This window comes from Nomascus leucogenys, chromosome 23 (genome assembly GCF_006542625.1).
Source record: "Nomascus leucogenys isolate Asia chromosome 23, Asia_NLE_v1, whole genome shotgun sequence".
NCBI lineage: Eukaryota > Metazoa > Chordata > Mammalia > Primates > Hylobatidae > Nomascus > Nomascus leucogenys.
Genome location: NC_044403.1, coordinates 12,855,866 through 12,869,352, shown reverse-complemented (window position 1 = coordinate 12,869,352; position 13,487 = coordinate 12,855,866). Strand labels below are relative to the sequence as shown.

At 34.4% G+C, this 13,487-nt stretch overlaps 1 protein-coding gene across 1 annotated transcript in view; it reads left to right on the top strand.

Moving 5' to 3' along the window:
• The window catches only part of SLCO1B1 (solute carrier organic anion transporter family member 1B1), a 101,071-nt gene that overhangs the window by 33,828 nt on the left and 53,756 nt on the right, over positions 1-13,487 (top strand). The window contains exons 3-7 of the mRNA XM_030804744.1: positions 6,017-6,158; positions 8,068-8,200; positions 10,239-10,360; positions 12,263-12,409; positions 12,609-12,707. Of these exons, the coding sequence (XP_030660604.1) occupies positions 6,017-6,158; positions 8,068-8,200; positions 10,239-10,360; positions 12,263-12,409; positions 12,609-12,707 (643 nt within the window). The remainder of the gene's footprint in view (positions 1-6,016; positions 6,159-8,067; positions 8,201-10,238; positions 10,361-12,262; positions 12,410-12,608; positions 12,708-13,487) is intronic.

Here is a 13,487-nt window from a genome sequence, read left to right as displayed (position 1 = left end):
CAAACACAAAAAATACCAAATACTGGCAAGAATGTGGAGCAACAAGAACTCTTATTTATTGCCAGTGAGAATGCAAAATAGTGCAGCCATTGGAAAATATTCTAATAGTTTCTTGCAAATTTAAAGGTAGGCTTACCATACAATCGAGCATTTGTTGTCCTTGGTATTTACTGAAATAAATACCAAGTGGAAAGCATGTCTACACAACAGCCTGCAAACAGGTGTTTATAGCAGCCTTACTGATGATTGCCATAAGTTAGAAACAACCAAGATGTCCTTCAGTATGTGAATGGGTAAAGCAACCATGGTACACTCATGCAATAGAATAAGAATATTTTTAGTGATTAATAAGAAATGAGATATAACCAATGAAAAGACATAAAACATTAAAAGCATATTTATAAGTAAAAGAACCCAATATTAAAATGTTACCTACTATATGATTCCAACTATATGACAAATTTTATTTTATAAATGCTTTACCACAAAAGTTAATTCTAAAAATGTTTGAACGCCACCAAAAAATAAACAAAAAACATGGTGGAGATCATCTTTGTAGTTTTTTATAATAATCCTCTGATAAAGATTATATCATAAGAAATCTTGATAGTTTACATTGAAGGATATGACATTTTAATTATAAATTAATGAAATCTAATAAAATGTGACAATGAAAATTTAGCTGAGTATAAAAGAACCTAAATTAGTAGACGGTGAGAGAGGAATGGGGGAGGGGATGTTTGTCAAGAAGTTCTATATCAGTACAGAACTTCATAAATTAGTGGATAACAGCATGGTGAAGAGCAATTATAAAACAAATGAAAATGTTGTAGAACTCTTCTTAGTATCTGCAGCCACTCTGGCACTTTAAACATATCCAGTAGGAGAGGTTAATTCTCTCATCAGGAGACTACTCACATTACTTTTTTCTCCCTATAAAATAATGCATTGTTTTGTCATGCTGGTAAAAAACACATAACATTAAATGTACCTTTTCAACCAATTTTTAAGTGTACAATTAAAAAGTGTAAAGTACACTCACATTGATGAACAACAGATCTCTTGAACTTTTTCATTTTCCATTGCTGAAACTTTGTATCCACTAAACTATCTTCTCCTCAGTTCTTAATAAATACCTTTCCACTTTCTGTTTCTATTTTTTGGACTACTTCAAATATTTCTCTTTTTTTTTTCTTTTCTTTTTTTTTTTGAGATGGAGTCTCGCACCGTCACCCAGGCTGGAGTGCAGTGGTGTGATCTCATCTCACTGCAACCTCCGCCTCCTGGGTTCAAGCAATTCTCCTGCCTCAGCCTCCCAAGTAGCTGGGATTACAGGTGACTACCACCATGCCCAGGTAATTTTTTTTTTGTATTTTTAGTAGAGATGGGGTTTCACTATGTTGGTTAGGCTGGTCTCAAACTCCTGACCTCGTGATCCGCCCACCTTGGCCTCCAAAAGTGCTAGGATTACAGGTGTGAGCCACTACGCCCGGCCTACTTTAAATATTTCATATGATAGAATCATACAGTACCTCTCCTTTTGTGACTGGCTTATTTAGCTTAGCATAATGTCCTTGAGGTTCATCCATATTGTAGCATGTGATGTAATTTACTTATTTTTTAAGTCTGCATAATATTCCATTGTGTATATATACCACACTTCATTCATCAATAGACATTTGGGTTGCTTCTACATCTTGGCTGTTGTTAATAAATGCTGCAATGAATACGCATGTACAAATATCTCTGCTAGATCCTGTTTTGAATTACTTTGAATATATACCCAGAAGAAGAATTAATGGCTCGTATGGTGATTCTATTTTTTAGTATTTGTGGAACCTCTAAACTCTTTTTCATGAGAGCTGAACCATTTTATATTCCCATCAACAAACATGAAGTTCCTAATTTCTTTTACTCGTTATTTTCTATTCTTGAAATAGTGGTTTTTCTGATGGTTGTGGGGTGATATCTCATTGTGGTTTTAATTTGCATTTCCCTGATAATTAGAAAGTTGAGCATCTTTTAATGTGCTTACTGGCTCTTTGTATATCTTCTTTGCAGAAGTGTCTATGTAAGTCCTTGACCCATTTTTAAATTGGGTTGTTCTTTGTTGTTGTTTCCTTGGAAAAGTCCATATATTCTAGATATTAATTCCTCATCACTTATATTATTTGCATTTATTCTGTGCCATTCCATAGGTTATCTTCTCACCTGTTGTTTTCCTTTATGTGCAGAAGATTTAAGTTTGATATAGTCTGATTTGTGTATTTTTAATTTTGTGGCCTGTGCTTTTTGTATCACATTAAAAAAATTGCCAAATTCAATGTCCTGAAGCTTTTATTTTTTTCTGGAAGTTTAAGGTCTTACAGTTAGGTATTTAGTTCATTTTGAGTTAACTTTTGCATATAGTATAGGGTAAGGGCCCAACTTCATTTCTTTGCATGTGGGTGTCCAGTTTCCCAAACACCATTTGAAGAGGCTGTCCACTTCCTTGTACTAAATGAATGGTGTCTTGCTGCTGCTTTTAAGATTCTCTGTGTGTAACTTTTGACAGTTTGATTATACTGTGTCTTGGTATAGAGTTTTTTAGATTTATCTTATTTGGAATTATTTGAGCTTCTTAAATGTTTAGGTTCCTTTATCTCCTAAGATTTAAAAAATTGGGGGCCGTAATTTACAAGTTTTCAGAGCTTTGTCATTTACTTCTCTTCTGGTATTCCCATAATGCATATGTTGCCCTGCTGGATGGTGTCCCATAATTTCTTTAGGCTCTTCATTGTTCTTTCCTTTTTGCTCCTGTGACTCTAATTTTAGAAGTTCTGTCTTTGATTTTGCTGATTTTTTCTTCTGCCTAGCCAAGTTACCTGTTGAGTCTTTCTAGTGAATTTTTCAATTCAGTTATACTTCAACTCCAGAATTTCTATTTGGTTCTTCATAGTTTATACTCTGTTAATATTCCTATTTTGTTTATTTGTTATGTTCCTCATTTCAGTTAATTGTCTGTTCATATTCTCTTTTAATTCATTGCACATACTTGACTAATTTCAAGTTCTATGTCTGGCAATTCCTGTATCTTCATTTGTTTTCGGTCAGTTTCTGGAGATGTAATTTTTTTTTTTCCTTTTAATGTGTGAGAATCCTTTCTTTCTTTTTATACTTTGTATTTTTTTATTGTTGAGATTTTAACATTTAAAAAATCAGCCAACTCTCTCAGGTTTTGTGAGATGATTTTCTATAAGAACTCTCCTCACTAATTCTGGATAGAGATTCTGTGGCCTACTCATGCTTTTTTTCTAGTATGCATTCCTTTCTTTCTCCTTTAGGCTTGTGTGTGTAATCTGTTTGAAAAGGTTTGCTGGTTTCTATAGAAGACCCTCCCCTGGGGTTTGAGGTACAGTGGCCTTTCTGGGGCTGCATTAAATTGTTGTACTGGTGCTCCACCTCGTGTCTCTGTCTGGAACTGCAGTTTTTGGTGCACCTTTGGTTGCCTTTGCTTTGAAAGACCGCATTTTTATTAGTACTTGAATATAGGCAAGTCAGAAGCCAGTCCTTGGGCAACCTCCCTAAAAGTCAAAATATTGAACATAGGGGATTTAAATGTTTCCTTCCAATTGCATTGCACAGTGTGGAGTGAGAAAGACTCTAGTGAGGGAGACTGGAAACAATCATGATTTTTCTTGCCAGGTTGTTTTCACGATAGCCTGGAGGTACGGAAACCTTGTAATTGGTTTCTGAAGTTCTCACAGAGGCATTTAGTACATATGTTGTTAAAATTGTGTCTTGCTCTTGAGGTTCCAGGACTGTTCTGCTGACTTACTGATGTCACTATCTTCCACATTTTTTAGTCCTTTTTAATAAAATGATTTTTTAATGATTAGGACCTGAACAATTTTCATCACTATTCTATGGCACAAAGACTGTATATATTTTTACAAGATGTTAGAATTGACTATCTTTGAAGAAAATCTTCATAATTTTTGTCTAACTCCGTTGCCCCTTTCTCTTGTTTTATTCTTTCCATCATCAACTTAATACAACTAGTTTCGATACTCTTCTACCTTTTATGCTGTTTCTTAGATAACTTTTTATATTTTATTTTAAAACTTTTAGTTATCTCTATAAGTTGTATCTTTTAATAAATCTTTTCAATTCCTTTTATCTTCATTGATAGCATATATCATTTGACAGTTTCTTATGCAGAAAGGAACACACCCACATTTTGTCGGCTATCAAAGTTTTGTTGGGCCTTTTATCTCTGTCCCCCAAACATGGCCTAGGGCAAGACACAGAGTAGGTTTTGTTTATATAAATGTTCACTCATTATTTCTTAAGCATCTTTGTGACAGGCACTGTCCTAATCACTGGGGACAGGGCAATGAACAAAACAGACAAAAACCTATGACTTGATGGGGCTAATATTCTGCTGTGGCAATATAAAATAAACACATAAAGGAATAAATGTATTGTGAGCAGAAAGGGGTGCAATTTTTAAGAGAGTGGTCAAGGAAAACCTCATTGTGAAAGTTCCACTGAGCAAAACTCTTAAGGGTGTGAAAGAATGAATGATAGAAATACGACTACGGGGAAGAGCCTTTCATGTCAAGTGAAAAGCAAGAACAAAAAGCCTGGAGCAATATAATGAATCTGGATTTCTCAATATACAGCAAGAAGGTCTAATGTAGCTGGGGAGGAATGACCAAGGACAAGAGTAACAAAGCATAAGATTAGAAAGATAAAGAGGAATATTTGTGGGGAGGTGGGTGTAAAAAAGAGGATAGGTTGTTTATGGTCTCATAGGTTATTGGAAAAACTTGGTATTACTGTAAGTCACATGGGAAGACAGAGGGGCAGCATGGTATATTTCTGACTTATAAAGGATTTCTTTAGCTACTTTGTTGAGAAGAGACTCTTAGGCAGATGTGCACAGAAGTAGAAACATGGCTCAGGAGGCTCTTGCAATAATTGAAGCTAGGCATGGTGGTGGAAACCACTGGGAAATATAGGAGGTAATTAGAAGGGGTCATTTAGTCAGTTCAGGCTAACAGAATAGCATAGACTTTGTGACTTAAACAACAAATGCTTTTCTCTCACATTTCCAGAGGCTGAGAATTCTGATATCAGGGTTCTGGCATGATTGAGTTCTGATAAGGGCCCTATTCCTGGTTTCCAGAAGGCCATATCCTCATTGTGTCATCACTTGGGGGGAGGGGAGAGAGAGAGAAAAAGAGAGAAATAGAGGGAATCTCTAATTTCTTGTCTTATAAGGGCACTGATCTTATCAAGAGGGCTCCATTCTCATGACCTAATTGCCTCAAAAAGACCCTATCACCAAACATCAACATACTAGAAATTAGAGTTTCAACATATAAATTTGAGGCAGGGGATATAAACATGTAATATATAACAGGGTAAATATTAATAGTAGAGAGCCCAAAGAAATTTGTTTATGGATATAAATGTGAGCTGTAAGAGAAATGATTAATTGATACATTTTATTAACATGAAATTGACAAATAAAACATCTATAACCACTGCATCTTACACTGGATGTCAGTCACTTGTGTTGGTCATAGAATTTTTCTTTGCCTCTGCAAAGTTCTATTTTTCAGCTGGCTTCCTGGAAATGCTACCTTTGAGAATGTACTGCCACTCCCCTCACAGTTAGCCAGTGCTATTCACATGGAAATAAAGAATAGCTCACTATCATGGCCATCTGAGAATATGATGTAGCTTTCTATAAATCAGTTAATGAGATTAATTTAAAAATAACAACCTTAACTGTAATGCTCTAATATTTTGATATTATAACCAAATTAGAAATGATGCTTTATTAGTGTAGTCATAATAACATTTAAATGGCTGAGTAGTAGTACCTGGTAAAAGGGAAAATTAAGTATGGTTTTTAAGATACAAATAATGTTTTCAAGTAAAGAAGGAAAGCTATTATAATTCCATGTGTCTATTGACATTGTATAGTCCTTCGATTAACCATTTTTCCCCTTCTGATTTTTCTTAGATGTTCCTGGCAGCTCTGTCACTCAGCTATATTGCTAAGGCACTAGGTGCAATTGTTATGAAAAGTTCCATCATTCATATAGAAAGGAGATTTGAGATATCCTCTTCTCTTGTTGGCTTTATTGATGGAAGCTTCGAAATTGGTAACATTTATTTTCTATTTTAATAACCAAACTTGCAAAGTTAAAAAAAATATGTGCTTCACACCACTGGTTATCAACTGGGGTAAATTTATCTCTCACAGGCAATTTGGCAATAACTAAAAACATTTTTGGTTGTCATAACTGGACAGGGGTTGGGGGCAAGGAAGGTGCTACTGGTATCTAAATGTAGAGGTCAGAGGTACTGCTAAATATTCTATAATGCACAAAGAATTATTTAACTGAAAATGTTGATAGTGAGAATGTTCAGAAACCCTGATTCTACACAAATTCATTTTTTGCAAACTAACACCATGTCATACTTTACCTCCCCTCTCTCAAGATGAAGAAACTTTGGGAGAGGACTGTTATTCTTAAGGAGAAAGGAATCTTTTCAGAGCAACTTACATTAGACCTCTATTGTTTCACTGAGCACACAAAAATCTTTCCTTTGAAATATTGAAGATATTTTGTTGTCTTCATTTTATGTTGGATTTCTCCAATAACAGCTCAGGGAAAACATTTTCTGGTTCATATTTGTGTTTTTCCTATTAGTAATTTTCTTCTAGATCATTTATAAGATGAATATTAAATTTTCTGGGAATTTTTCTCTTTAAATTTTTTTCTTCTAAATTTCCATTGTTTTTCTTTATGTTTCATTAATCTTTGATGCCATCATCCATCCTACCATATCAAGTTCTAATTTGTATATTTATCTGTATTTTATATTTACAACAGCACTTTATTATTCCCTTATTATTTTAAGGCTGCCAGTTCTGATTTTATGGATGCAATGTGCCCTTGTACCCCTAAAGGTACTAAATTTTTTAAAAAGCAAAAAATTTACTGATTCATTTTGGTGCTTTTCTTCCAAATTATTTTTATGCTTTTTTTTTCCATAAGTGCTCAGTAATCCTTAACTGCTATTTGTTTATTGTTATGCATGAGGCTCCAGATGGATTAGAAGTGGTCATGACTCTTTTCACTTGATATGCTCTATGTATATTATTTAATATAAATGACTTATACATGACATTAAATCTCAAGTGGTTTCTCCTCCAGGAACCTTTCTGGAAGCTTTTGGTTTTTTTTTTGTTTTTTTGAGACAGAGTCTCGCTCTGTCGCCCAGGCTGGAGTGCAGTGGTGCGATCTCCCCTTACTGCAAGCTCTGCCTTTCTCCTGCTTCAGTCTCCCGAGTAGCTGGGACTACAGGCACCTGCCACCACGCCTGGCTAATTTTTTTGTATTTTTAGTAGAGACGGGATTTCACTGTGTTAGCCAAGATGGTCTCCATTTCCTGACCTCGTGATCCACCCGCCTCGGCCTCCTAAAGTGCTGGGATTATAGGCGTGAGCGACCACGCCTGGCCTCTGGAAGCTCTTAATTTAGTTCTGGAAGCTCTGGAACTTAAGTTCCCCCTTTCTGTGGTTTAATAGCACCCCGTGCCTCTATTTTTATCATTAGTATGAAACTTCTTGAAGACAGATGCCATGGTTTATTCTTTTTCAAGTAACTTTCTTATTTCTGGCTCTGAGCTTCACGTCAGGTACATGTTAGAAATTTAAATAATATTAAGAATAAATAAAGAAATGCATGAAGGAGCACCTTACCCTCATCAGGAAGATTCATCTCCATTTTTCTTCATTCCAATATAATCCAGTCAACTCCAAATTTTTCAGTAAAATTTTACTTCACTAATATTTCCAAGTAATTCAAGTGCTTTGTTTTTGGATTTACAACAGCTTTTCAAATGAGTGGTCTAATGTAGGTGAATTCACCTTCTCAATTAAATTACATCATCTTTGAGGGAAGGCACTATGTCTTGGACTCTATTTGCATCCATTCTGGGGTTTTCAATTCTAGACGCAAAATTGAACTAAGCTGTATCAACATAATTTTGTTCCCTTTCTAGGAAATTTGCTTGTGATTGTATTTGTGAGTTACTTTGGATCCAAACTACACAGACCAAAGTTAATTGGAATCGGTTGTTTCATTATGGGAATTGGAGGTGTTTTGACTGCTTTGCCACATTTCTTCATGGGATAGTAAGTGTTGGAAAAAAAAAAAAAAACAACCTCTGTGCCACTATCAGTACCTTGTAAATTAGGAGTAGAATTTTATTATTATCCCTTTAAATAGGCAGTTACCTTTTGAGAAGAATACCCACTAAGTGTGTATAGAAATGAAATAGTGTCTATTTGTCTACATAATCACTTTGAAATAACAAAAAGACTAAACTGTAGGGTTTCAAATGAAATAAATAGGCTTTTTATGAGTTTTTTGTATAACATATATAGTGTACGTTTTTGCCTGTAAGATTTTGATTATTTTTGATAAGACTTCAACACTTATACCTCTACCCACTGAAGTATAGTTGTTCCCATCATTTCACTGAAGCTGTTATTCCTAAGGTCACTGTGTAGTAACAATTACAGTCAGATGCTCCTGAGAGAAAAGTTAAAATGGCACATGAGGGAGAAACTTATTTTTCACATTACAGTTAATGTAGCCAGTTCAAGGATGATATGATTCTACCTCTTTCCATCATAGTGCTATGCCTTGCATGGCCTTGGCCTCATGATCCAAATTGTGGCAATGTATTTCCAGGCAACAAGATAGAAGAAGAAAAGAATAAGAAGAAACAAACAGTCCACACAGGCTGAGGCTTAAGAAGCATTTTCAGAAGCAAAATATCTCTACTGACTTTACATTTACCAGATGTTACTTACATTTCACACATAGATATATAAATGCTGAAAAAAATAGACATTATTCCACGATACCATGTTCTCAGTTAAAAATCCCAACTATAGTTACTGTGGAAGGAGAGAGGATATTGAGAGACAATGAGCAGTTTCTGTTAGACACCAATTACTTACTCATTGCGAAATCCAGCAATGACATCATTTGCTCACCATATTAATTCCATTCCCCTGCCATATTTGGCCTTATAGGAAGTTTCTTCTTAATGGTACTACTCTAGCTTATTTTCATCATACTGCACTCTCTTGATTCATTTTCTATCTTTGTGTCTTCTCCATCATGTCCATTTTTTGCCTCTGCTTTTGGCACCATACCGTCAGAGTCCCCTAATTCCCTTTTTAAACTTTATTTATTATTATTCATGATTTATATGGAAAATAAACCTTAAAGGCAACTATCACAGCTTCATCTTCCATTCTACCCTAAAATTAAGGACCACAATCTAGATCAGCATTGCTGTAAATATGCCATAATATGTGACGCCTTTGCACCTGGTATTTCTACAGCCTTGAATACCTTTGTTTCTTTGTCTACCCTTCTATTCATCTTCAAGATTCGTTTTACCTGTCATTCTCATTTTGATGTCTTCTCTGATCCATTCCCGCAACCTCCAAGCAAAGTTGATCATATCCTTTGTCTTTGTGACAACTCAGGACCTTATATATTAAACTTATTATAACTTTTATCATCTATGTTTATACTGGTGTGAAATTCCCTAAGTACAAAAACTGTGTGTTTTATTTCTAGCTCTTTGAAGCTAAGCATAATGCCTGGAATACAGTAGGCTACCTTTACAGCTCACATGGTACCTAATTATGGATATTAACATCTCTGTTATTCCTATCAAGTTTTCTCTAATATAGTTGATATGGATTAGATTTTATTTTTACTACATTTTGAAGAGTCATGCAATAGAGCATGTGTGTGAATATGTGTCCATGAAAGAAAATCTGACAGATTGATCATCTTTGAAGATAATTCAAAAGGATGAATGGTTGCATACAATTAATAATTACTTTTACAAAAGGTGAAACCAGGATATTTCATATCTTGACCAAGATATAACCACTCCTAGGATAATAGCAAGGTGATAACCCACTTAGCCTGGGGTCTACTGAATTATCTTTCTTACTGGACACTTCCATTTCACTTTTATACATCACATCTCCTAATACACATGCTGGGAAATTGACAGAAAATACTCTGGTAATTTGGGGGAGATAATGGTGCAAATAAAGGGGAATATTTCTCTGTATTTCTAGGAAAAGTGAAAATATTCAGTAGATAAGCAAAGTGTTTAATTCAGTGATGTTCTTACAGTTACAGGTATTCTAAAGAAACTAATATCGATTCATCAGAAAATTCAACATTGACCTTATCCACCTGTTTAATTAATCAAATTTTATCACTCAATAGAACATCACCTGAAATAGTGGGAAAAGGTAAGAATTAATATTGACAGTAAAAAGTCTTCTAAAATGTATAAATTTAATTACATCTCTAAAAATTGTTGTGATATTCATTAGCAAAACTTAATTAAGAATGAAGTAGAAAAACATTTGACTCTTACAGACATAATTATAGTGTTAATATACACAGTTCACCCTTTAACAACACAGGTTTAAACTATGCGGTTTCACTTCTATGCAAATTTTGTCCATCTGAACTGGATGATAAACCTGCCGATAAGAATATTTGACATTTTCTATATTTGGATTGCACGGGGCCCACTGCAGAACTTAAGTGTGCATGAATTTGAGGACACACAGACAGCCCTGTAACAAATTCCTTAATATACCAAGGGATGACTGTATTATATGTAAAAGCATTTAGAAGTTGATCAGAAAAGAGAATATTTTCAACAGGAAGTTGACAAAGAATATATGCATTAAAGTAAAATGGAAGGAAGTGGTATAAATAGGTAAATAATATAACTTTGCTTTCAGTGCAAACTATTATATCATTTAAAGACTTTTTGCCTATTATAACACAAATTATAAATTATAATTGCAAATTGTACTGCTAAAGATTTTTTTAACCTATTAAATAGAAAAAGACTAAAAATATATAGAAACGAGGTAGAGGCAAAAAAGGATTTCACATTGTATATATTGCTGGAAGTGTATACATTTGTAAATCTTTCTGGAGATTCATTATCAATATATATTAAGAACAAAAATATACTTACCTACTTAGTCTGAAATTCTGCTATTATTGATTAATCTTAAGGAAATAACCAGGAAACTGAAAAAGGACTTATTTTTGCAGTTATCATGACTTATAGTCATGATAAACCTAATAGAATAAAACCACAAAAAAGAAATTAAAAAATAAGATATTGAATGAACACATTTGGAAACTTATTCAGCACATTACTGTCCAGTCATTAAAGTTTTGATATTAAAGAAATCTTAACAACATGGAACAATTGTTATAGTATTAACTGTATATACCATTTAATAATATGAACTGGATTTTTAAATATATAATGGACATAATGCATATATTTTGTGCAAATCTAGAAGATATATAAAAACACTTGAGGTGATCTTCTGTGTGTAATGTGATTACAGATAATTTTTACTTGTTTGTGCTTTTCTGTATGATATGGCTTGACTGTGTCCCCTCTCAAATATCACCTTGATTGTAATAATCTCCATATGGCAAGAGTGGGGCCAGGTAGAGATAATTGAATCATGGGGGCGGTTTCCCCCATACTGTTCTCATGGTAATGAATAAGTCTCACAAGATCTGATGATTTTATAAATGAGAGTTCCCCTGCAAAAGCTCTCTTGCCTGGTCAGGAGATCGAGACCACGGTGAAACCCCGTCTCTACTAAAAAAATACAAAAAATTAGCCAGGCGTGGTGACGGGCGCCTGTAGTCCCAGCTACTCGGAGAGGCTGAGGCAGGAGAATGGCGTGAACCCGGGAGGCGGAGCTTGCAGTGAGCTGAGATTGCGCCACTGCACGCCAGCCTGGGCGACAGAGCGAGATTCCGTCTCAAAAAAAAAAAAAAAAAAAGCTCTCTTGCCTGCCACCGTGTAAGACATGTCTTTGCTATTCCTTCATCTTCCGCCATGATTGTGAGGCCCCCCAGCCATGAGGAACTATGAGTCCATTAGACCTTTTTCCTTTATAAATTACCCAGTCTCAGGTATGTATTTATTAGCAGCATAAGAATGGACTAATACACCATATTGTCAAAGTTTGCAAAGTGAATATAAATTACTTGTACTTGTAAATTTAAAAAAATGAGAATAATTAAGAGTTTACAAGTAGTTAAATTTGTAATAGAAATGCTAAAATTAATGTTTAAAATGAAACACTCTCTTATCTACATAGGTTGTTTAAAGGAATCTGGGTCATACATGTGGATATATGTGTTCATGGGTAATATGCTTCGTGGAATAGGGGAGACTCCCATAGTACCACTGGGGCTTTCTTACATTGATGATTTTACTAAAGAGGGACATTCTTCTTTGTATTTAGGTAATGTACACAAAATATTAAATTGTATGATCACTTTCCCTTTGTCTACTTTTGAAATAGTAGAGTTACTAAACTTATTATTTTACCTATTAGAACATATATTTGGGTATATGTATTGTACCATATTTCTTTTAAAAACATGGTGAATGAGAACCATGCATTCTTGGCATCTAGTAAAATTGCTTTATAATATTTTCAGGTATATTGCATGCAATAGCAATGATTGGTCCAATCATTGGCTTTACCCTGGGATCTCTGTTTTCTAAAATGTACGTGGATATTGGATATGTAGATCTAAGTAAGTACAACCAGAACAAGGTACCATGATAATGTCTTTCTAAGCATACACACAAAAAACATTTTTTCAAGTAACTGAATTCACTCTCTCAATAGTCCTTTGCTTAATATAATTAGAAAGTTACAAGTAGGAAATAAATGCATTACTAATCAGAATAAATATAAAATCTAGCTCCTATTTATACTATCTTTTACAACTAAGTGTAAAATGAGAGAATGTAAACAAATTTATTTTCATGAACTTGGTCCAAAATAACCAAATGTAAAATGTCTCCCTCCCAAACCAACTGTCCAGTCAAGTAATTTATTTTTCAGTTGAAGGTGGCTTGGATGTTGATGTGTGCGACTTAAAGTTTGCTTTGCTAGTCTTCTTGTGGCTGCTGCATTGATTTATGGCTGGAGTCATTTGAGAGACTTCACTGTGTACTTTATGGTCATTTTCCCTGGTCCTAGCAGAGGGCTTGGCATATGGCAATATTCAGTAAGTACTTGTTGAACAAAGGAATAAAGCAGAGGACACATAAATAAAATCTATGATTTTCTTCTTCATTCTCAGAGCATACTTTCCTTCTTATCTCATAGATGAAAGAGATTCCATGTTATAAAAACTGTCTCAACCTCAGGCCCTTTCCCCTAAAAATATTCTTGCACCATATCTATCTTTATCTTCTTTTTCTTTTTCCCAACTCAGTGGAAAATATATCCATCTGTATCCAATGTTTATAGATCTAGCTGGAGCTTAGATTCTCCCTTCCTGCTTCTTAATCTCCATCTTCTCTTT